General features: G+C 40.0%; 1 protein-coding gene across 3 annotated transcripts; it reads right to left on the bottom strand.

Annotated features, from left to right (window-relative positions):
- Positions 1-5765: 5765 nt before the first annotated feature.
- On the bottom strand, positions 5766-8041 carry LOC114709703 (protein CTLA-2-beta-like). 3 transcript variants are annotated; one of them, XM_028893671.2, is made up of 5 exons: positions 7845-8041; positions 7000-7125; positions 6582-6704; positions 6374-6484; positions 5766-5994 (listed from the first exon to the last, which is right to left on the bottom strand). In XM_028893671.2, exons 1-4 carry the CDS (start codon positions 7926-7928, stop codon positions 6374-6376), a joined length of 444 nt encoding a protein of 147 aa, XP_028749504.1. In that variant the 5' UTR covers positions 7929-8041; the 3' UTR covers positions 5766-5994. The 3 variants fall into 3 exon arrangements, with proteins under 3 accessions (XP_028749504.1, XP_028749503.1, XP_028749505.1); XM_028893670.2 differs by having other exon boundaries at positions 5766-6071; positions 7845-8037; XM_028893672.2 differs by having other exon boundaries at positions 5766-6071; positions 7906-8036.
- Between the last annotated feature and the right edge of the window lie 18157 nt (positions 8042-26198).

Here is a 26198-nt window from a genome sequence, read left to right as displayed (position 1 = left end):
TTCATTTCTTCTACCTTGTCTTCACTGTCTGAGATTCTCCCTTCCATGTCTTGTACTCTGTTCTTGGGACTTACCTCTGAAGGTTTTGTGTGATTTTCTAAATTTTTCATTTCCTGTTTTATCTCATTTTGGATTTTCCTTAGAGATTCTATTTCTACTTTTATGTCTTGAACTGTTCTTTCTTTTTTTTTTTTATCATTTCAGTGCACTGTTTTGTTTCGGGTTTTTTGTTTGTTTGTATGGTGTGTGTGTGTGTGTGTGTGTGTGTGTGTGTGTGTGTGTGTGTGTCTGTGTGTGTGTCTGTGTGTGTGTCTGTGTGTTTTCACAGACATCAAGGGCCTCTGCTGAGGATCATTTATGGGTTCTGCCACAGACTCCAGACAGCATTCCTATCTGTTACTGAGGACTCAGGCTCGATCAAATATGTTAGGTAAATAGGTCAAATGACAGAACATTCTACATAGCAGCAAGGATTTGTTGAAAAGCCTTATTTCGTTCTGGCTGAACTCATAACTAGCAGCTTTCAAGTTCACTAGCTATATGGGTTAGAATAACACATCCAAGTGAGGAACGTGATGCTTCCAAAATCCATATAGACCATTAAGCACTGTGTATCTTAGTCAATAAAACTCCCACCCAGGCACATGCAAGCAATCATAATTAGACTCAATGGGCCAAACACTCAAAAAAGGCATTAAGGTAGAAGAGAGATATGTTGGAGAAAAACAGTGGGAGTGGGAGGCAAGAAAATTTAATGAGGGATGACAATGACTAAATACTTTATATACATATAGAGCTTTCAAGGCATAAAACACTTAAAATATGAATAGTATTCTATATGTCCAACAAAAATACAAAGAATGAAGTCACAAAGCATCCAACAACAATAACAACAACAACCACATCCACTTAAACAATGTAGTAAAGGTCCTCTTCAACAAAAATATCAAGACAATTATGAAAAAAATTCATGAGACTCTTGAAGATGGAAAGGAGTCCCAAGCTCATCAATTGGCATAATTTTGACAGATGGCTACTAAATGCAACTAGAATTTTAAACTTCTAGTGATCGTCTTCTGAAACCTTCAAGTCTCAATTCTAAATTTTATTTTGAAGCACAAAAAACTTTAGTCCAAAAAAATACTGTACAGAATAATGGTAAAGTATCACAGTAACTAATGTCACTTTACATTATAGAGTCATAGTGACAAAATCAGCACTGTATCAGAATAAATGTCATACAAATCTAAGGAATGGAACTCAAGACTCAGAAATAAACACCTACAACCCAAGTCCCCTAATGTTTGATAATGGTGTCAAAGTGTGTATTTAAAAACTGATAACCTCTTCAATAATTGGCACTGGGAAAACTGGATATCTAAATGTAGATGACAGAGACTAGTTCCATAGACACATTCTCTCAACACATAGTCAAGTGTTCGTTCAACAGGATCAAAGACCTTAATGTAATAGCCAAAACTTCTAAACTACTGCCAGACAATACAGGAAAATGCATCAATATCAAGCAGACTAGAGCTGTCTGAAAGGGATGATAACACAGGATATCATTGCAGGACAGGCCATAACTGATTGCAAAAAAAAAAAAAAAAAAAGTAAATGAGCTTCTGCACCACCAAGAAAAAAATCAACAGACTGAAGACAAAGCATACAGAATGGGGGAATATTTTGACAACAAATCTAAGACAGGAGATTAATATTCTAGAATATATAAGCAACTTCAAGAATTAGCCTTCAGAGAATCAGCAGCTCAAAACATTGGCTACTTTTCACCTCTAGGGGGCAGTCAAAGCAAGAACAACAGCCTGTAATGTTTTGGGAGTCTCTGGGATAACTGACCAACAACTCCAAAAAAGGCTTCTCAATCTGGTGTTGTGGGTTCTCTGGGCTCTTAGAGGGAGCATTGTCAGCCCAGATTGGAAGTTTTTACTTAAACTGTATATATATTTATACACTAACTTATATGTGTCGTAGTTATTTTTTAGGTGCTAGTTAACCGCACAGTTTCTTTGGAGCTTTTCAGACATTCTTAATGTTATATTGTTTCCCCCCTCCTTCACTATTAGCACCCTCTTCCAACCTAATTATACCCCTCTGTTGTTCCATTTCTCCCTTCAGACACCGATCTGGAGATACTGATCTGTCCCCTACTTTTCTCCTCTTTATTGCGCCCCCCAAACCCCATCCAACAATGGTCTCTTTCTATTTTCCTGGTGTCTACAGTTACTCCAGGTTATATACAAACATATGAAGGTTTAGAGCTATGAACTTTTGATGAGAAAGAAAATGCAACATTTATCTTTCTGGGTCTGGGTTACCTCCCTCAATATGATCTTTTCTAGTTCCATCTATTTACTTGAAAAGTTAAAAATAGCCAATGAACTGACGAGTTATCTAAGAAGGTTTGTATATAGTTTTAAAAATTAAAGTTAGCCAGGCAGTGGTGGCACACGCTTTTAGTCCCAGCATTTGGGAGGCAGAGCCAGGTGCATCTCTGTGAGTTTGAGGCCAGCCTGGTCCACAGAGAAAGATCCAACTCAGGCACCAAAACTACACACAGAAACCCTGTCTCAAAAAAAATCATCATCATCATCATCATCATCATCATCATAATAATAATAATAAAAATAATAATAATAATAGTAAAAGTTCAGTGTCCTTAGCCACAAGGGAAATGCAAATTCAAACTGCTCTCAGAGTCTCTCCACCAGAGTCAGAGTGTCAGGAAATCAAAGCTCATAACAAGTGCAAGCCTGAGATAAGAGTCATTGTCCACTGTTGATGGGGACGTGGACCACTGCAGACACTGGGAATTCAGTGTGCAGGCTTCTCAAGAAACAAAATCATAACTGAAACACAGCTATACCACTGCTGAGTATCCATGAGATCCTAATATACTCAAGTCATGCATACACCTGAGCTCACTGCTGCTTCATTCCCAACAGCTAACACATGTGACCAGCCTAGACATCTACCAAATGACGAATGAATAAATAAAACACAATGTGCTCATTCAATATACTTTCCTTTAGACATAAAGAAAAATAACGTCATAACATTTGTAGGAAACACATGGAAATAGAGATTATTATGTTCAGCAAATGAAACCAGGGTATTAAAGACAAATAGCATGGGTATTATGATGTGTTCGACCTGGATTTCAGTGTGTGTGGCAGAGTGGCAGAGGTAGGTCATTAAATGAGAAGGGGGACACTGAAATAGAAGAAAGGCATCATAAATTTAGGAGACCAAGAAAGGGATTTGTTGATGGTGAATACACTAATGCTTAGGCCAGAAAAGTAAGGTTATTAAATATCCTGCAGTAAGACACAGGGCTGGGTATTGGCTGTAGTCCAGCCTACTGTACAAAGTATTGTGTGACAAGGTGTAAGAGCTGATTTCCATTTTGGAGAGATGTATTTATTTCATGGTTTTCTGGCATGCAACTGGAACCATGAGGAAAGCAGGGTAGACTGACCTGTGTACAGCTTTGGGAAGTTAGCACAAACAGCTGTATATATATATATATATATATATATATATATATATATATATATATATATGAATAATATATATAAGGAACATAAGTTGTATATACCAGATGGCAATCCTGGTTGATAACATTCAATCATAGAGAGAACTGTAACAGTTGTGCAGCTGTTACTGCTGGGGTTTGAATGTGAACTACATCCCACAGCCTCATCTTTGTCATTAACTGGTAATGAGGCAGAAGGATATGGAAAGCAAAAAGGGTAGAGATGGGGATTCCAGAGATTAATATAGGAAAGGTAATGGGAAAGTCATGACAGAATGTCCCTAGTCTACCTTCTAATGTGCTTACAAACACTTGGCTATTTCTCATTTAATAAATGCTTTGCTTTCTTGTAACCATCCATGTGTGTGGTGGTATTGTGTTCCCCAAAATATTGTGTACCCTAATAAACTTATCTGGGGTCAGAGAACAGAAAAGCCACTAGATACTTAGGCTAGAAAATGTTGGCACTCATGCCTTTAATCCTAGCATTCCAGAGGCAGAAATCCATCTGGGATCTCTGTGAGTTCAAGGCCACATTGGAACGAGCCAGGCTCGGTGACACACGCCTTTAATCCCAGGGAGTGAGCCTTTAATCCCAGGGAGTGGTGGTAGAAGGCAGAAATATATATATAAGGCGTGAGGACCAGGAACTAGAAGCATTTGGCTGGTTAAGCATTTGGCTGCTTAAACTTTTAGGTTTCGAGCAGCACAGTTCAGCTGAGAGCCATTCGGATATGAGGACACAGAGGCATGCAGTCTGAGGAAACAAGATCAGCTGAGAAGTTGGCCAGGTGAGGTTAGCTGTGGCTTGTTCTGTCTCTCTGATCTTCCAGTGCTCACCCCAATAACTGGCCTAAGGTTTGATTTTATTAATAAGAACTTTTAAGATTCCTGCTACACATGTGTGTTTGTAAGGGTCATTGTTGAGACTTAATATCTGGGAAATGAGACGGACTGCCCTACAAACTCAAATACATGCCTGTAACAGTGGGAGAGTCAGGAAGGGTTATTTGTGGAAACTTTAGGGTATTCTGGAAAACTGCTCTCTAGGGAACTGAGTCCACAGTATCACAGCACCAGTCCACAGTATCAGAGCACCAAGGTTTAACATCCAAAAGTGCCAAGCTTTACCCAAAGGTGTCTGAAATCCACTTGGTGTAATATGTGAACAACTGGTTCCATAGGCATGAAAATTCCTAAATTTGGTGAGTCATGAATTCTAAGAGACACTGAGGAGAGGCACTTGTTCTCAGGTCAGAGCATCGGCAAGCAAATGCTGACAGACCCCTCATGGAACTGACTAGCAGTGGAGTTCACCAAAGGTGGTGAGACCAGAGCCATGTGATATCCACCAAAGAAAGCTAAACATATGGCAAGAATCAGCCCAAGAGCTTAGAGTCTACATATCCTACAGGGATCATAGGTGAGGCAGTCGGATATCTGTGTCAGCCATGGAATTTAGTAAATGGTGCTTTACCTAATTGGTTGTTGTCTTGCTTTGGACTTGTTATTTCTTGCTATGCCCCCATAATTCCATTTTGGATTGGAAATTTAAACTCTGTGCATTTGTCAGTTCGACGTCTGTATTGTGATGTTATTGTGTTTGTTTCACAGGTAGTCACAGTTAATGAAATTCCATTAGTCCAAGAAAAAATTTGGATTTTGGAAATATGAACCCTCCGAAACTGATGACTTTTGAGGTTGGACTTAATGTAATTGCAGCATGAGACAACCCATGTACCTTTTTGCATGACTGGGCTCTGTTGGTTTATGAAAGGGTCACTGGAGCATAGACTACACTCCTGTCACTCAGATCTCATCTTTTAGATGGCTTCTGTGTGGTCACAGCACAGCTAGTGCAGATCACTGATACGATCATATAAAATGAGATCCATGGTACAGGATCAGGGCACTGGGACAGAGGGTGCCATCTCTTCCTGACTAGATTTCTAGTCACTAATTATATTTGATTAACTCATGCAAATTAACAAGCTGGAATCCCAGAAAATTCCTTGTCTACTTTCAGATCATTCCTGAAAGTGGGCACCTGAAGCCCAGGAAACAGAGCTCAACCAAGGATGGGAAACAGACTCTATAATGAGAGAACCTGGCACTACTTATCCTAGAACACCTTCCCACAGCCAGGTATACCTTCAAGCAGAAGGTTTTAACAAAATCTTACTGAAACAAAACCAGAAAGAAAGCATAATACTACATTTAAAATTAAGCTTTAATTTTAAGATATAGAGATAAACATTGTTAATACTTTATTAGTGTGAATATTCATGGTAGTTCATATCACAGTGTTAACATTAGATGAATTCAGTGTTTCATTCTACACAGCACATGCTGGACAATGTGATGGAGAGGACTCCTCCTGTTCCTTCTTCCCCCGGTCCATTCTTTCAGCATCATGCAGCTCACATCTTGGCAGAAGGCTCCTGAGGCAATGACAGAGTGATCGCTTTACTCCTAGGCTATCTTACTCTTGCCAATCCTGCCCCTCCTGCTAATCCAGCTGGAAGAAAAGCACATATCACACTGATTAGAAAGACTGCAACACAGTGGCTTTCTCACAGTACCTTCCCTGAAGCCTTTTTCCTTCATGGTCACCATACTATATACCCAACTACAGTACCCCAATCAAGAAGAAAAGGTTGTCATCGACAACCTAATATAAACTCTCTCCACACTTCATAGAGCAGAACACTTAGTCAAACAGTGAAACTCCAGTTGTTCTACAGCTGACCTCAGTGAGGACTTCAGTTTCTCCTTGACTTCCTGTGGGCAATTGAGGGTAGGGATGAGACACTGTCTTACCTAATCCATCACAGGTGCCTCATTGCTGTTCTCTTCTAAAGTCTTAGATTTAGGCAAATCTTCAGGAGACTTTGACTTTCCAAGGCAATTTGTCCTGAATTCCTCATCCGTCTTCAAGGAAAAGCAAACAAAATATTGAAAACCAAGAGACTAAATGTAAAGACCTTTCATGAGCAAGCACAGAATTAATAATCCATATCTCACTCACCATGTCGCTAAATCCATTCAGGCCCATAGTGAAGCTTGTCTTTCCCTGCTCATAGTCTGCATTGTGATTATCAACAATTTTCTTATTCTTTTCCCACATTGCTCTTCTGTGTCCTTCTTCATCCTGGGAATGAACACAATAGATAGTATTTTCTTCTTATTAACTCCACACACAAGCTGACCAAATGGAGTGTAGCAACAGGTAAAGAGGAGCCATGGAGAGAGATCTCAGGACACCACAGCCAGCCATTCTCCATACCCAGAGGATTAGCAAAGCTGGCCACCTTGAGTTCACAGTGCATGTCTTAAGCAAGTCCTCAGTGATGGCTGGCCTCTGTGGCCACGTTTATGCCTACAGACCCCCAACAGCAAGGGCCATTCTTTCTGAAATCCCTCTGGACAGTGACCATGTTACCAACCGGGCTGTAGGATTTTTTAAAGTTCATCTTCCATTCCTCCCATTCCGCATCCAAACTGGGATCACGTGGTGGAGCAGCTGAGGCCATTCTCAAGCAGTAGGAAAGCACTAATGAGGTCACAAAAACCTAGAGAACAAGGAATTATTCAATACCAAATGGTCAGCCCTGAAAACCTGCAAAGAAGTAATATTATACATACTGATTAGTGAGAGGGCGCCCTCTGGTGGTACAAAGGGTAGCTAGGACCCAGCAGGCAGCCAGCTCCAAGCTGGGGTGAGGCAGGGTACCCTAGGACAGTGTAGGAGCTGAGTTGTAGTTTCCTGACTGCACTGGCAGCTCCTGCTTGCCTTGCTGGGCCTTTCCAGGGGCCCCCAGCTCTGCACTTCCAACTTGCCACTATGCCATTCAGCTATGAGTCCTGGACTGTCAGAAGCCTCCTTTTTTCTCACCCCCATCCCCCACCCCCTTATACTGCCCCAGAGCCCTACACCCTTCTGGATCTTAGCAGGCTAGAGCTGGCCAGTCTGAAGAGGGCAGATTTTGCATCCCCCCCACCCCCCTTTCCTTTGTAATCACAATTGTAGTAACAATGAAAAAAGAGGCTGGATTTTTAAATGAATCTGGAAGAGTTTTTCTGAAGGTCTGAGGGAGAAAAGGGGGGGGGAGAGGCAATGATGTAATTCTATTATTATCTTAAAACAATAACAACAACAAAACCCCAAAACAAACAAACAGAAACAAAACAAACAAAAAAGAAAGAAAGAAAGAAAGAAAGAAAGAAAGAAAGAAAGAAAGAAAGAAAGAAAGAAGACCAAAACCTAGAGAAAGAAGAGAAGTCAGGTTGCCAGAGCAAAGTTGTGAGGATGTTTTTGGAGCATGATTCCGAAGGATCCAGGACCTGTATACCTTGCCTGTCTCAGCTCCCTCATGGAGTGCTGCAGCTTCTGCTCAAAGGTGAAACCAGAACTGTGCTGTCCAGACCTGGCTAAGGGCTTTTTACAAAGGAGGCTAGTGGTGCAGGAGCAGAGCAGCCTGTGGCTCCACCCTTTCCTCTCTGGAACAGTGCCTAGCTCTTCCCTGAAGCCTCAGCCTGGCCCACAGAGTAAAGTCATAAACTAGCTTGACTAGTGAGTCAGGCTCCCAGGCAGGAAACATGGTTCTGGAGAAAAACTCCACTCCCAAGCTGTGTCTTACAGAATGTGGCTTTTCTGAGAATCCTAAGACTCAGGGATGGCCTGTTGTGAAAAACTGAGGTTTCAAAACAACAGAATTGTGGGAGGATGAACTCAATGGGGATAGTTTTTGCATGCCACAGCTCTACCTCAGATTCCACATCGGTATGGAGAACATATGCTAGCCTAGGAACTGTGAAGGCGCTGCAGACAGCACATCATAAACATCAAGGGGGTGTATCTGTCTGTGACGTCCTTACCTGACACTCAGTCTGTGACAGACAGGAGCATCTTAGAGAGGATGAAATAATAACAAGAAAACAGAGATGTTAGAGAAACTTGTCATTCAGCCTGACATCAGTGTTTCGCAGCTTTAGAAAAAGCACTGGAGCTGTTCAAACCAAAGGAATGATGTGGTGGTATTGTGTTCCTCAAAATATTATGCATGCTAATAAACTTATCTGGAGTCAGAGAATGGAACATCCATAATATTAAACATAGAGGATAGGCAGTGGTAGCACACACCTTTAATCCTAGCATTCTAGAGGCAGAAATCCATCTGAATATCTGTGGTTCAAGGATACAGCCAAGCATGGTGACTCACGCCTTTAATCCCAGAAAGCGAGCCTTTATTCCCAGGGAGTGATGGCAGAAAGCAGAAAGATATATAAGGTTCGAGGATCAGAAACTAGAAGCTTTTGGCCTGGTTAAGGTTTTAGGCTCTGAGCAATAGTTCAGCTGAGACCCATTCTGGATGAGGACTGAGAGGTTTCCAGTCTGAGGAAACAGGATCAGCTGAGGAACTGGCAGGGCGAGGTGGCTGTGGCTTATTCTGCTTCTCTGATCTTCCAGCATTCACCCCAATACCTGGCTTCAGGTTTGATTTTATTAATAAGACTCTTTATGATTCATGCTACAGAGTAATGACTCATGTGTACACAAAGGTGACCTACAAGGTTTGACTGGACACATGAAAACTGCTGTGTAGACTTCACTATTACCCTGACTAGCACAGCTGGGCATTTGATCACAAAGCAGATGTAGCAAAAGTCAGAAAAGTGGATACAGGGATGACTGAAAAATACAGAGAATGTAGATTATTGCATGTGAAGAGATCTGAAGCTTGTTTCTATTTTAATATATCACAGGAAAAGGTTTAAAAAAAGGTAGATTCATGCCTTTTCCTTTGAGTTTTCCTAAGTTTTACTGTGCACTTGTCAGATAACTGATATTTAAAGATGTTCCTATGTTTGTTACTGGTAGAACTGAATAGATACAGCCCTATAGAACGTGTATGCCTTCCCTCAGTCAAGGCAGATTGGTGGTGGCCATGTCACGGGAGCAGCAGATGCCAATGGACTTCAGGGGACCCACCCACCAGGAAATGAAACTCTGATGGGTGAATCTCAGAAAGGTAAGGCCCCGAGAGCCTTGAACCCAGAATGTCTCTTGTTACTGCTGTTTGTTTACGTATTTGTGGCTGCCATGTATCTGGCATCTGGTATCTGGGATGGTGTGAATGGATGTGAGGAGATTCCCACTGCCTGTAATGTAATGTGTTTATCTCATGAAAATATCCTGTTCTAGTAGGAATTTTTAAAAACATTTTTTTGATTTATCTTACACACCAACCAGTGTTCCCTCCCTTTTCTCCTCCCTCTTCTTTTGCTCACCTCCCTTCCACCCCCACCCCCATCTACTCCTCTGAATGAGTAAGAACTCCCTTGGGAGTCAACAAACCTTGGCATATCAAGTTGAGTCAGGAACAAATCCCCACCCACCACCACCCAATCCCCTCCCCCTCCCAGTATCAAGGCTGAGTGAGGCATCTTACTACAGGGAATAGGTTCCAAAAAGCCAGCTCATGAGCCAGGGACAGATCCTGGTCCCACTACTATGATTTCCACAAACAGACCATGCTACACAACTGTCACTCACATGCAGAGGGTCTAGATAGGTCCCATTCAGGCTACCTAGCTGTTGGTCTAGAGTCTATGAGTTCCCAGGAGCTTGGGTCAGCTGTCTGTGTGGGTTTCCAGGTCATGATGTTGACCCCATTGCTTATTTAATCCCTTCTCCCTCTCCTCAACTGGACTCCCGGAGCTTGGCCCAGTGCTTCGTTGTGGAACTCTGCATCTGCTTCCATCAGTTACTGGATGAAGATTTTCTGATGACAACCAGGTAGTCTGATCACAGGAGAAGGCAATTCAGACACCCTCTCCACTATTGCTAGGAGTCTTACCTTGGGTTATCATTGTGGATTCTATGGAGTTTCCCTGGCACCAGCTGTTGTAGGGTATTATTTTGAGGTGTGTTACTTTTGTTAATGTTGCATTTGTTTAACTCTGTGAAGCTGTTACTGTGCCTGTGGAAAATGCCTGATGATCTAATAAAGAACTGAACGGCCAGTAGCAAGGCAGAAGAAAGGATAGGTGGGCATGGCAGGCAGAGAGAATATATAGAAGGAGAAAACTGGGAAGAGAAGGAAGTAGTCAGAGAAGAAGGAGGATCCAGTCGCCAACTACCTAGCTACACAACCAGCAATGGAGTAAGAAAGATATACAGAAATAGAAAAAGGTAAATGCCTAAGAGGCAAAAGATAGATGGGATAATTTGGAGTTAAGAAAAGCTGGCAGGAAACAAGCTAAGCTTAGGCTGTGCATTCATAAGTAAGAGTAAGCCTCCATGTGTGATTTATTTGGGAGCTGAGTGACAAGCCCCCCAAAAGAGTAAATAATAAGCAACAACAACCATTTTTCTCTTTAACCCCAGAATGGCCCCCTCCATCAAGCTATTTCTTTCATTTTTCTCCCTATCTATCCCTCCCCCATCTCAACCATCCTGATCCCTCATGTTCCAATTCCCTATCACCTCTCCTTTACCTGTCCCCCTCGCCCCCAGTTTACCCAGGAGACCTCATCCATTTCCCCTTCCCAGGGTGATCCATGGGTCTCTCCTAGGGTACTCCTTGATAACTAGTTTCTCAAGGGCTGTGGATTATAGCCTGGTTATCCTTTGCTCTAATTCTACTATTTATTCACTTATGTGTGAGTACATGCCGTGTTTGTCTTTCTGGGTCTGGGTTAACTCACTCAAGATGATGATTTTATTTTTCTAGTTCCATCCATTTGTCTGCAAATTTCATGAGGTCATTTTTTTAACCACTGAGTAATACTCCATTTTGTAAATGTACCACATTTTCTTTATCCATTCTTTGGCTGAGGAGTATCTACGTTGTTTCCAGGTTCTGGCTATTATGAATATGCTGCTGTGAACATTGTTGAGCAAGTGTCCTTGTGGCATGATTGAGCATTCTTTGGTTATATGCCCAAGAGTGGTATCGCTGAGTATTGAGGTAGATTGATTCCCAATTTTCTGAGAAACAACCATACTGATTTCTAAAGTGGCTGTACAAGTTTGCATTCCCACCAGCAGTGGAGGAGTATTCCACCTTTCTCCACATCTTCCCCAATATAGGCTGTCCCTAGCATTTTTTGATCTTAGTCATTCTTACAGGTGAAAGATGGTATCTCAGAGTCATTTTGATTTGCATTTCCCTGATGACTAAGGATGTTTGTAGACAAAATTCTGAACAGTCTTAGTAAATAAGAAACATAGAGCCAAATACAGAGGTAATAGCCAAAGAGATGAGAGAGCCACGGCTAGTCTTAGCTCACCACCAGCAATAGCTTCCACTGAGAGCCTCTTCCTGTGTGACTTGTGTTTTTATTGCTTTCCTGTTCTGCCTTCTCACTGGCTCTAAGCCCAGTCACATGACTTCCTCATCACTGCCTGTCTATACAGACCTCCAGGTCTCTATGGTTGGTACTGGGATTAAAGGCTCCTGTCACCACACTTGGCTGTATCCTTGACCACACAGAGACTCTGCCTGCCATGCGATTGGATTAAGGGTATGTGCTACCACTGCTGGACTTCTGCTTAATGGCTATTTGACCTCTGATCTCCCGGCAACTTTATTTATTAACATATAAATAAAATATCACATTTTATCACAAATAAAATATCACCACAGATGTTGAACAATTTCTTAAATGACTTTTGGCTATTCAAGATTCTTCTGTTGAGAATTCTCTTTAGCTCTGTACCCCATTTTTAATTGGATTGCATTTTAATTAGGTTATTATTATTCATTATTATTTCAATGTCTAGTTTCTTGGTTCTTTATATACTTTGGAGATCAGCTCCCTGTCAGATGTGGGCTTGGTGAAGGTCTTTTCCCATTCTGTAGGCTGTCTTTTTGTCTTATTGACTGTGTCTTTTGCCCTACAAAAGCTTCTCAGTTTCAAGAGGTCCCATTTATTAATTGTTGTGCTCAGTGTCTGTGCTGCTGGTGTTATATTTAGGAAGTGATCTCCTGTGCCAATGCATTCAAGAGAACTAATTTCTCTTCTATTAAGTTTAGTGACTGGATTTATGTTGAGGTCTTTGATCCCCTGGGACTTGAGTTTTCTGCATGGTGACAGATATGGATCTATTTGTAATTTTTTACATATTGACATTCAGTTATACCAGTACCATTTGTTGAAGATACTTTCTTTTTTCCATTGTATAATTTTGGTTTCTTTGTCAAAAATCAGGTGTTCATATGTGCATGGGTTAATGTCACAGTCTTCAATTCGATTCCATTGGTCCCTATGTCAGTTTTTATGCCAGTGCCAAGCTGTTTTTATTACTATAGCTCTATAGTAGAGTTTGAGGTCAGAGATGGTGATACCTCCAGAGGTTGCTTTATTGTACAGGATTCTTTTAGCTATCCTGGGTCTTTTGTTTTTCCATATGAAGTTGAGTATTTTTCTTTCCTAGTCTGTGAAGAATTGTGTTGGGATTTTGATGGGGATTGCATTGAATTTGTAGATTGCTTTTGGTAAGATTGCCATTTTTACTATGTTAATCCTACCTATCCATGAGCATGGTAGATCCTTCCATTTTCTGATATCTTCTTCAATTTCTTTCTTTAGAGATTTAAAGTTCATATCAAAAAGGCCCTTCACTTGTTTAGTTAGTGTTATCCCAAGGTATTTTATATTATTTGTGGCTATTGTAAAGGGTGATGTTTCTCTGACTTCTTTTTCGGCTCTTTTTTCATTGTGTATAGAAGGGCTACTGATTTTTTTTTTTTTTTTTTGAGTTGATCTTGTATCCTGCCATTTTACTGAAGGAGTTTCTCAGTTGTAGGAGTTCCCTGGAAGAAATTTTGTGGCCACTTATGTATACTATCATATCATCTGCAAATAGTGAAAGTTTGACTTCTTCCTTTCCAATTTGTATCCCTTTGATCTCCTTTTGTTGTCTTATTGCTCTAGCTAGAACTTCAAGTACTATATTGAATAAATATGAAGAAAGTGAACAGCCTTGGCTTGTTCTTGATTTTAGTGGAATCATTTTAAGTTTTTCTCCATTTACTTTGATGTTGGCTGTTGACTTGCTATAAATAGCCTTTATTATGTTTAGGAATGTTCTTTGTATTCCCTATCTCTCTGAGACCTTTATCATGAAGGGGTGTTGGATTTTGTCAGAGGCTTTTTCAGCATCTAATGAGATGATCATGTGGTTTTTTTCTTTCAGTTTGTTTATATGGTGTATTACATTGACAGATTTTTGTATGTTGAACCATCCTTGCATCCCCGGGATGAAACCTACTTGGTCATGATGGATAATTTTTTTGATGTGTTCTTGGATTCGGTTTGCCAATATTTTGTTGAGTATTTTTGCATCAGTGTTCATGAGGGAGATTGGACTGTAATTCTCTTTCTTTGTTGCATCTTTGTGTGGTTTGGGTATCAGGGTAATTGTAGCCTCATAAAAAGAATTTGGTAATGTTCCTTCCATTTCTATTGTGTGGAACAATTTGAAGAGTATTGGAATTAGTTCTTCTTTGAAAGTCTGGTAGAATTCTGCACTGAACCCATCTGGTCCTGGGCTTTTTTTTTTTTTTTTTTTTTTTAAGTTGGGAGACTTTTGATGACTGTTTCTATTTCTTTAGGGGTTATTGGTATGGTGATATTTTATTTGTACTGAAATGTGATTTTATTTGTATGTTAATAAATAAAGTTGCCTGGGGGTCAGAGCTAATAGCAAACCATAGTAGAAGCCAAGTGGTGGTGGTTTATACCTTTAATCTCGATCACATGACATGATCTCTGTGTGTTCAAGAATACAGCCAGCATGGAGACACACGCCTTTAATCTCAATACCAACCATAGAAGACCTGGAGATCTGTATAGAAAGGAGGTGACAAGGAGGTCATGTGGTTGGGTTTACAACCAATGAGAAGGCAGAACAGAAAGTCAATAAAAAGACAGATACACAGGAAGTAGCTCTCTTTCTGAGGGGAAGGAAGACAGGGGCAGCAAAGGGTAAGAAAGGGTTTTTAGTATCAGCTCTTAGCTACTACTCTGACCTCTTGGGCTTTTAACTCTGCATTCGGCTCTGTGTATCTTATTTAATAAGATGGTTACATCTATATATTGGTCTATTTAAATAGTTTATCTCGTGTTGATTTAACTTTGGTATGTGGTATCTATCCAGAAAATTGTCCATTTCTTCCAGATTTTCCAATTTTGTGGAGTAAAGGTTTTTGAAGTATGACCTGATGATTCTCTGGATTTCCTCATTGTCTGTTGTTATGTTTCCTTTTTCACTTCTGATTTTGTTAATTTGGGTGCTCTCTCTTTGCCTTTTGGTTAATTTGGCTAGGGGTTTGTCTATTTTGTTGATTTTTTCAAAGAACCAACTCTTTGTTTCATTGATTTTTTTTGTATTGTTCTCTGTGTTTCTATTTCATTAATTTGAGCCCTCAATTTGATTATTTCCTGGCATCTATTTCTCCTGGGTGAGTTTGTTTCTTTTTGTTCTAGAGCTTTCAGTTGTGCTGTTAATTCATTGGTATGGGATTGTTCCATCTTCTTTATGTGTGCATTTAGAGCTATGAATTTTCCTCTTAGTACTGCTTTCATAGTGTCCCATAAGTTTGGGTATGTTGTACTTTCATTTTCATTGAATTCTAGGAAATCTTTAATTTCTTTCTTTATTTCTTCCTTGACCCATTGGTGTTTCAGGTGGGCATTATTCAGTTTCCATGAGTTTGTGGGTTTTCTATAATTTTTGTTGTTGTTGAGGTCTAACTTTAAGACATGGTGGTTTGATAAGATACAGGAGTTATTCCAATGTTTTTGTATCTGTTGAGATTTGCTTTGTGACCAAGCATGTGGTCAATTTTTGAGAAGGTTCCATGGGGTGCTGAGAAGAAGGTATATTCTTTTGTATTAGGATGGAATGTTCTGTAGATATCTATTAAGTTCATTAGAGTCATAACATCTGTTAGGTCCTTTATTTCTTTGTTAAGTTTCAGTCTGGTAGATCTGTCTTTTGGTGAGAGTGGTATGTTGAAATCTCCCACTGCTAATATGTGGGGTTTGATGTGCGATTTAAGCGTTAGTAATGTTTCTTTTATGAATGTATGTTTAATTGATTTTTATTATTTTCTTGGCTTTAAGGGATTTGTTGATTTCTTCCAATTTTTTGTCTTTTCCTTCATTTCTTTAAGGGAATTTTTCATTCCCTCTTTAAAGGCTTCTATCATCTTCATAAAGTTATTTTTAAGATTACTTTCTTCTCCTTTTTCTAAGTTGTGATGTTCAGGTCTTGCTGTTGTTGAACCACTATGTTCTGGTGATGCTATATTGCTCTTTATGTTGTAAGTATTTTTGTACTGGAGTCTACTCATCTCTTCCTCCAATAGGTACAAGAGTTGTGTGTGTCTGAGCCAGCTGCACTTGGTCCATTCTGTGCTTGCTATGTCTGTGTCTGGGGGGGGGGCACTCTGGGCCCAATCTTAGCTCTTGGTCTATTTGGAGCTGGCTGATTCTGTGTGTCAGGGAGCTGCTCTTGGTCCTGTCAGAGCTCTTGGTCCAATGAGAGCTGATAGATTCTGTGTCTCAGGAAGCCACTCTTGGTCCAAAGAGAGCTGGTAGATTCTGTGTTTCAGGAAGCCACTCTTGGTCCAATGAGAGCTGGTGGATTCTGTGACTCAGGAAGCCACTGGGGTCACAGAGAAATAGGTAGGTTTGGGGTAGGTCATGGATATTGTAGATTTCAGGGTCCAATGGGGGTATGGAGGAGCCTGCCTAGAGGAGTCTTCCTTGCTGGCTGGCAAATTGGGGCAGCAATGGGTGGGGGTTCCCAGAGACTGGTTGTGTCAAAGGGCCTAGGTCCTAAAGAGGCAGGACTCTCTGGGTGTGAGAAGAGTCACTCACCTGGTGGGAGTGCAAACTTGTACAGCCACTTTGGAAATGATAGCTTCTCAGAAAATTAGCAATAAATCTTCCTCAAGACCCAGCTATACCACTCTTGGGCATATACCCAATGAATGCTCAATCATATGACAAAGATACATGCTCAACTATGTTTATACCGGCACTATTCATAATAGCCAGAACATGGAAACAACCCAGATACCCCTCAACCAAAGAATGGATTAAGAAAATGTGGTACATATATAGAATGGAGTACTATTCAGCAGTAAAAAAAAAAAAAAAAAAAAAAAAAAAAAAACAGTGACATCATGAAATTTGCAAGGAAATGGATGAAACTAGAAAATATCATTCTGAGTGAGGTAACCCAGACTTAGAAGGACAAACATGATATGTACTCACTCATAAGTGGACACTAGATGTAAAGCAATGGATAACCAGAAAAACAACCCACAATTTCAGAGAAGCTAGCTAGCAAGTAGGACCCAAAGAGGAATGCATGGTTCACTCTGGGAAGGGGAAATAGATGAGATCTTTATGAGTAAACTGGAGATGGGGGCGCAGTGGGGAGTAAGTGATGGGGGATGAGATCATAAGGGAAGCATATGGTCGAGCTGGAACATGGATGGAATGGGAGGTTAATGAAAGTGATACCATGATAGAGGGAGACATCGTGGGCATAGGGAGAAAACAGGTGCGAGGGAGTTCCCAGGAATCCACATGGATGACCTCAGCTTAGATTACTAGCAATAGTGGAGAGGGGGTCTAAACTGGCTTACTCCAGTAATCAGATCAGTGAATACCCTAACTGTCATCATAGAGCCTTTCTCCAGTAACTGATGGAAGCAGATACAGAGATCCACAGCCAAACAAAAGGCTGAGCTCTAGAAGTCCAGTCAAAGAGAGAGAAGAGGGATTCTATGAGAAAGGGGTATCAAGATCATGATGGGGAAACCTACAGAGAAAACCAAACCAAACTAATGGGTACTCATAAAATTTAGACCAAACCCTGTGGAGCCTCCACAGAACTGGACTAGGCCCTCTGCACAAGCATAAATTGTGTTGCTTGATCTGCTTAGGGGGCCCTGGCAGTAGGATCAGGATTTATCCCTGGTGCATGAGCTGGCTTTTTGGAGCCCACTACCTGTGGTGGGACACCTCACACAGCCTTGAGACAGGGGGAAGGGCTTAGACCTGTCTCTACTGAATGTACCAGCCTCTGCTGACTCCTCATGGGAGACCTTACTTTCTTGTAGGAGGGAATGGGGTGTTGTAGGGAGGAAAGGCTGGAGGGGTGAGAGGAGGGAAGAGAGGTATAGCCAGGTTTCTCTAGTTCTGCTGTTGTGCCTGTGTTGCGAGACCCCTAAGCAAGACCACCACAGAGCCAATATCCAATGCAAGTACAAAGGGGTTTATTAATAACAAGCAAGCCCAGGCTTGGTCCATGTCCAATACACTAGCTAGCCAGGTGAAGGAGGACAGCCCTGAGCTCTCAGAGTGAGGGTTTTTAAGGGGAAAAACTGCAAGCTAGGGGATACAAGCCTTTGCATTTCAGGGTCACACTTCAGTTAACAGGAACATTTAGCCAAGAGAAGAACTACAGAAGACAAAATACATTTGGAGACTCTCCCAGTATTATTGGAGACTTTCATGGATTAATCCTTTGTTTTAGCTATTTCTTGGCCAGCAGCCTACCCACCCTGGGGGGGGGGGATTCGCTTGACCTGAGTCTTAGCTGGGTGTTTATGTCTCTGAAATTTGGTTCAGCTTTTGTCTTAATATTGCTAGAAATGAAGTTTCCATTAAAATGGAGTTTGTCTTGCTCTCTCACTGCCTAACCCTGCTGTCCCACAGCTGCTTAGAAAATAATCACTCAGAGGATTAATATTATTTATAAACTGTATGTCCTACGGCAGGCTTCTTGCTAGCTAGCTCTTATATCTCAAATTAACCCATTTCTATTAATCTATGTTTCACCATGTGTTTCATGGTCTGCTGGTATGTTGCTCCTTGTGCAGCGGGCTGGCCTCTCTCCAGACTCTGCTTTTCTCTTTCCTGTCTCTCTCCTTGGATTTCTCACCTGCCTCTAAGTTGTGTTGCCATAGGCCAGAGCAGCTTATTTATTAACCAATGGAAACAACATATATTTACAGTGTACAGAAAGACAGCGGAGGGGGATCTGCGATTGGTATGTAAAATGAATTTAAAAAATTCTTAAGAAAAAAATAGAAAATAAGTTGGAAGATTAAAGCAGAAAGAATGTTTGCTTGGCCAAGCAGTGGCGGCACGTGCCTTTAATCCCAGCACTCGGGAGGCAGAGCCAGGCAGATCTTTTTGAGTTTGAGGCCAGCCCGGTCTACAGAGTGAGATCCAGGACAGGCACCAAAACTACACAGAGAAACCTTGTCTCAAAAAAACAAAAAACAAACAAGCAAAAAGAGCCAAAAAAAAAAAAAAAAAAAAAAAAAAAAAAAAGAAAAAGAAAAAGAAAGAAATGGTTTGCCTAGCATGTGTTATAAATAAAATACATGTTTATACATTTACAAAACAAAAGACTGGGTCTGTAACTATGCCTAACAATATTTACAGCTAAAGACCTGGGAATAATGCATTCAATACATAATAAAGTGCTGTGCAATAAACCTGCAAATGCTTTCCTCTTTCCTGCTGCTTTGAATAAAAAAAGAGTTTCAAGTCTTTGTTAAAAAAGACAGAAAGAAAACACAAAACCAAGGGAATTCTGGAAATGGAAAATCTGAGTAAATGAACAGGAACTACAGATGCCAACATCAACAACAGAATACAAGAGATAGAAGAGAGAATCTCAGGTGTTTTGAAGATATGGTGGAGGATATAGATTTATTGATCAAATAAAATGTTAAATCCAACAATTTCTTAACACAAAACATGCAGGAAATCTGAGACACCATAAAAAGACCAAACCTGAGAATAATAGAGATATAACAAGGAGAATTCCAGCTCAAAGTCACAGAAAATATATTCAAGAAAATCGTAGAAGAAAACTTTCCCAACCTAAGGAAGGATATACTTATGAGGATACAAGAAGCTCACAGAACATCAAATAGACTGGGCAAAAAAAAAAAAAGTCCTGTCTTCACATAATAATTAAAACACTATAGGAAATTAAGAGCTGCAAAGGAAGAGGCCCAAGTACATATAAAGGCAGACCTATCAGAATTACACCTCAATTCTTGATGAAGACTATGAAAGCCAGAAGGTCCTGAAAGATGTTTTGCAGACACTGAGAAATCACAGATGCCAGCCCAGATTACTACACCCAGCAAAACTATCAATCACCATAAACAGAGAAAACAAGATATTTAATGACAAATCCAGATTTAAATAATACTTATCCACAAAACCATTCCTATGGAAAGTACTAGAAGGAAAACTCCAAGCCAAGAGAGTTGGCTGCACCCATGAAAACACAGGCAATAGATAATCTCACACCAGAAAATCCCAAAGAAGGCAAACATACACATAACCACAACAAACAATAAAATAAAAAAATAACAGGAATTAACAATCACTAGTCATTAATATCTCTAATATCGATGGACTCAATTCATTTATAAAGTGACACAGGCTAACAGAATGGATACAAAAACAGGATCCAGTCTTCTGCTGCATACAAGAAACATACCTTAACTTCACAGACAAACACTACCTCAGAGTCAAGGGTTGGAAAAAGATTTTCCAATCAAATGGACCTAAGAAACAAGCTTGTGTTGCTATCCTAATATCTAACAAAATAAACTTCAAAGTAAAATTAATCAGAAGAGATGGAGAAGGACATTACATATTCATTACAGAAAAATCCATCAAGAAGTCTCAATTCTGAACATTTATGTCCCAAATACAAGAACATCCACATTTGTAAAAGAACCTTACTAAAGTTTAAATCACATATCAAACCCCAAACATGATTAGTGAGAGACTGCAACACCACACTCTCACCACTGGACAGGTCTACCAGGCAGAAACTTAGCAGAGAAATAAGGAAACTAAGAGATTTTTATGACTCAAATGACCTTAACAGACATCTATAGAACATTTCACCCAAGCACAAAAGAATGTACCTTCTTCCCAGCACCTCATAGAACCTTCTGTACAATGAACCACATACTCAGTCCAAAGCAAATTTCAACAGGTACAAAAAATGGAATAATCCCCTGTATCTTATCTGATCACTATGGCATAAATGAAAATGAATGCAAAACATACCTGAATTTATGGGACACAAGGAAAGCAGAGATAAGAGGAAAGTTCATAACACTAGGTGCCTACATAAAGAAGTTGGAGAAATCTCACACTAGTGACTTAACAGCACACCTGAAAACTCGTAGAAGAAAAAGAAGCAAACTTACCCAGGAAGAGTAGATGGCAGGAAATAATCAAACTCAATGTTACTATCAATAAAAATAAAAATAAAGTGAACAATACAAAGCATCAATGAAACAAAGAGTTGGTTCTTTGAGAAAAACAACAAGAGAAACAAACCCTAATCCAAATTAAAAAGCAGAGAGAATATCCAAATTAACAATATCACAAATGGGAAGGGGGGCATAACAACAGACACTGAGGAAACCCAGAGAATCATTAGGTCATATTTCAAAACCTGTAATCCACAAATTTGGAAAATCTGAAGGAATTGGACAATTTTCTGGATAGGTACCATATACCAAAATTAAATCAAGAACAGATAAATAATTTAAATAGACTGTAAAATCCTTAGAAAATAGAAGCAGTCATTAAAAGTCCCCCAACCAAAAAAAGCCCAGGGCCATATGGTTTCTGTGCAGAATTCTACCAGAATTTCAAAGAAGAGCTAATAACATACTCCTCAAATTGTTGCATACAATAAAAACAAAAGGAACATTGTCAAACTCTTTTTATGAGGTTATAGTTACCGTGATACCCAAACCACACAAACATGCAACAAAAAAAGAGAATTACAGACCAATCTCCCTCGTGAACATTGGTGCAAAAGTACTTAATAAAATGCTGGCAAACTGAATCCAAGAATACATTTAAAAAAAGCATCCACCATAATCAAGTAGGTTTCATTCCATAGAAGCAGATGTGGTTCAACTTACGAAAATATGTCAATGTAACCCACCATATAAATAAACTAAAAGAAAAAATAACACATGATCATCTCATTTGATGCTGGTATAGCTTTGGACAAAATCCAATACCCCTTCCTGATAAAGGTCTTGAAGAGATCAGGTGAATGCACCTAAACATAATAAAGCAAAATATAACAAGCCAATAGCCAACATCAAATTAAATGGAGAGACACTCAAAGTGATTCTACTAAAATCAGGAACAAGACAAGGCTGTCCACTCTCTCCATATCAATTCAACATAGTACTCAAAATTCTAGCTAGAGCAATAAGAAAACAAAAGGAGATCAAGGGGATACAAATTGGAAAGGAAGAAGTCAAACTTTTGCTATTTGCAGATCTTATGATAGTGTATATAAGTGACCCCAAAAATTCTACCAGGAAACTCCTACAGCTGATAAATACCTTCAGTAATGTGACAGGATACAAGATTGACAAAAAAAAAAAAAAACAAAAAAACAAAAAAACAAAAAAACAACAACAACAAAAAAAAAAAACCCGAACCAAATTAAAAAAAAAAAAAAAAAAAAAAAACCAGTAGCCCTCCTATATACAAATGATAAACTGGCTAAGAAAAAAAAATCAGAGTAACAACACCTTTACAACATCCACAAAGAGTATAAAATATCTTGGGGTAACTCTAACCAAACAAGTGAAAGACTTGAATAAAAAGAACTGTAAGTCTTTGAAGAAAGAAATTGAAGAAGATATCAGAAAATGGAAGGATCTTCCATGCTCATGGATAGGTAGGATTAACATAGTAAAAATGGCAATCTTACCAAAATCAATCTACAGATTCAATGCAATCCCCATCAAAATCCCAACACAATTCTTCACAGACCTTGAAAGAACAAGACTCAAATTCACATGGAAAAACAAAAAACATGGGATAGACAAAACAATCCTGTACAATAAAGGAACTTCTGGAGGCATCACCATCCCTGACTTCAAGTTCTATTATAGAGCTATGTAACTATGTAATAAAAACAGCTTGGGGAGCTGAAGAGATGGCTCAGAGGTTAAGAGCAGTGACTGCTCTTCTGGAGGTCCTGAGTTCATTTCCCAGCAACCACATAGTGGCTCACAACCATCTGTAATGAGATCTGGTGCCCTCTTCTGGCCTGCAGTCATACATGCTGTATACATAATAAATAAATAAATAAATCTTAAAAAAAAAAACAGCTTGGTATTGGCATATGAATAGACACGTAGATCAAGGGAATTGAAAACAAAGTTCCTGACATAAATACAATACCTATGGGCACATGATTTTTGACAAAGAAGCCAAAACTGTACAATGGAGAAAAGAAAGCATCTTCAACAAATCTTACAGGCATAACTGGAGGTCAACATGTAGAAGAATGTGGAGGGGGGCATCCCACCCATCCTCACTTTCCCCCAGAGTACTCTTAAGTAGAAGCAGCAGGAATATTCCTTAGAAGTATAGAGGGGAGATAAAAAGATAGAAAATACAGGATAGCCTCAAGAGGGCCTGGATCCTAATCCATCTGGCCAGAGCTTTATTCCAAGGGCTATTTATAGCAATGCCAAGGGGAAGGGCAAAGGACCTTCCCCTAGCTAGACTCAGCCAAGTGTAGACCCTTATAAAAACCTGATACTCAGACCTGTGGTCCAATCAACATCTTATGCAGTCTGACTGGGTACAGTCACTAGGAAACCTAGAAAGGCTCCAACAGGTTCCCCTTCTTTATATTTTAAAAGAAAAAAACTCCCCATTAAGAGCTGACAGCAATTTCCATAGCTTTCACAATTCCCAGTGAAGGAGTAGAGGATGATAATTTCCCTTTTGGAATTGGTTTAAGATGACTACAGCAGTCTTAGCTGCATCAAGCCCTTTCTAAAAAAAAAAAAAAAACTCTTGATGCAACCACATGAAACTTAGCTTCATCATTAACAGGTTAACATAAGTCTAACATAAATATTGCTATACATTATGGTGATATTTTATTTGTACTGAAATGTGATTTTATTTGTATGTTAATAAATAAAGTTGCCTGGGGGTCAGAGCTAATAGCAAGCCATGGCAGAAGCTGGGCGGAGGTGGTGCACGCCTTTAATCCCAGCTCTTGGGAGGCAGAGCTAGGCGGATCTCTGTGTGTTCAAGGATACAGCCAGCATGGAGACATATGCCTTTAATCTCAATACCAACTATAGAAGACCTGGAGGTCTGTAGAGATGGGCAGTGACAAGGAGGTCATGTGGTTGGGTTTACAACCAATGAGAAGGCAGAACAGAAAGACAAACACACAGGAAGTAGGTCTCTCTTGGCTGAAGAGGATCGCTGAAGCAGGAAGGGTAAGGTTCTTAGCTCTGATTTCTTGGGCTTTCATTTTTGCATCGGTTCTGTGTTTCTTATTTAATAAGACGGTTACTTCTACATTTGGTGCCCAATGTGGCAAAAAACCATTAAAAACCGCTTCGCTTGGCTTGGCGGCAGGTCTGGTTTCCCGCCTGGGCAGCCCAGCTCCCTAGCTCCGGCCCAGGTCAGCTTGGGTCTCAGGCCTGACTGACCATAGCCCCAAGCAGTTACCTGCAGCTGAAGGTACTTGCTTAAAGCCAGTGCTACAAACAACTCAGGCCTGCCCTCCCGAACAGGGCCCCTGCCTGTAAAGCCAAGGCACATGGTCAGAGCTTAAGGAAGCCAGAGCCCAGGCTTGACTCTGCTCAAGAGGGTACACATGGCTGAATTTAGCTTTTAGCCAGAACTTGTGGCTATTCCTTCTTGTGAGCCTTCTTTCTCTCTCCCTCTTCCCTCCCCCTCCCTCCTCCCCCTCTCTATTCACACCTCGGACACTAGGTGGCTGTTTTGAAATTCTCTCGGATTTCTACTGCAGCAGTGAAGGGTAAGGCTCTTAGCTGTGACCTCTTGGGCTTTCATCTTTGCATAGGCTCTGTGTTTCTTATTTAATAAGATGGTTACTTCTACAATACATAGCTACAATTCTCTCAAACTTACATCTTAACACCTAGAAGAGATGTTTAAAAATTTTCTTAACATTTAGAAGAGGTGTTACATTATCTTCTAATAAGACATAGAGTAATTTTTTTGGACTTCATTTAGAAAATGGAAATAAAGGTAAACTGTTTTAGTTATCACACTCAAAAAGGAAGAAAAGAGAATGAGAAGAAAAACCTTGTCTAAGTTGGACTGGAGTTCCAAACGTGCATTATTCAGCAGGTTCCCTTGCTAGACTATTTGCCTTGAAAGCTTAATGTATTTCTGAGTGATTTCACTAACATTATAGATAGCTCTTTGTCTTCCAGCTACCATAAAAACACTCTACATAGCTATTAGGCAATATAAGGCACTTTCTGAAAGGAGCCTCTATCTCAGATCCTTCCCTGGTCAAAGGCTGAGCACCTCCAAGATCCAATTCTTTTTAGCTTTCCATTGGAGCTCACATTCAACAAATTCTCAGATGGTTTTCCTCCTTCTTAATTTTTTAAAAGCTGTTTTTTAAGTATACTATGAGTATTTTTTAATGATACCAATGTTTCTCTGGAATCTTAAACAGAATTCAATCTCATAAGCTTCTTTTGTTTTAATTATCCCTATGAGGCAAGCTGTTTGCTTACAGCTTTTTTTTGGGGAATAAATCTAAGCTATCTAGCAATGCTTAGGAAAGAAACTTCATTTCAAGCTGAAAGAAAAAAAAAAAAACAACCCAAAACAAAACAGCTTTCCCTGGCAGTTATCACCATCTTTGGCAGATAAACTACTTTTCCCAGAATGCATTTCTCTATACCAGCCAGCTGTTATGAGCTACCTTTCAGACTCCATTTCCCATAATTCCTTTTGAGTCCGTGAGTACACTTCCAGTTCCCTTTTACTGGGTTTGATTTATTGTTGAAAATCAAGAGTAAAGGAGCTTTTTCCTCACTATGGGATGTTTCTTGAGTTAGAAGATTTCTGTTCTCCCTGAGCTCGCCTTAATAGGGGTTTCTCTTTCACCCAATACTGGCCCCATATCAGAATCTCAACTACTGGTTAGAGCTCATGTGATACCTCAGTAAAACGCCCCACTCTATCCCCTACAGACAAAGAAGTTTAAACCAGGATCCCTAAGTGTAGATAAGAACTTAGACCCCTTTCCCTCAGGTGGCTGTATCTGCTACAGGGACTTTGGAAAACACAGTCAGGAAATTCGATGAAAAGACTAAAAAGGGAGGCGGGTTAAAATAAATTATATGGTCTGTGCCTTTAAGAACTAGCCTCACAAAGAAAGGGGAGTGCTCCTTCCAACCTCCCTGCTGTGAGTGAGCAATTTAGAAGAGCCTCCCTGGAGGCTTGTAAACTTAGAAAACACCTTATTTTTGCATTCTGTACCTAAAGTCTCCAGTGGCAGCTTTGGGGACATGATCTAGGCACAACAATACCCTCACTCTATTGTCTCAAAAAGGGGGCCTTAGACAAAGATATCTCAATATAGATAGACCCAGACCAGTTTCAAGTCCCCAGAAATGATGGCACCAGCCCCAGGAACAAAAGAACAGAGTCAGGATGTCTAATGGTAACCAATTAACCAGGAGATGCCCCTCTCCAGAGATAACATGAGTTGTAAAACTGACAGGGCAAACAGATAAGC

This window comes from Peromyscus leucopus, chromosome 5 (assembly GCF_004664715.2).
Source record: "Peromyscus leucopus breed LL Stock chromosome 5, UCI_PerLeu_2.1, whole genome shotgun sequence".
NCBI classification, from domain to species: Eukaryota; Metazoa; Chordata; class Mammalia; order Rodentia; family Cricetidae; genus Peromyscus; species Peromyscus leucopus.
This window is presented reverse-complemented; position numbering and strand designations above follow the sequence as displayed.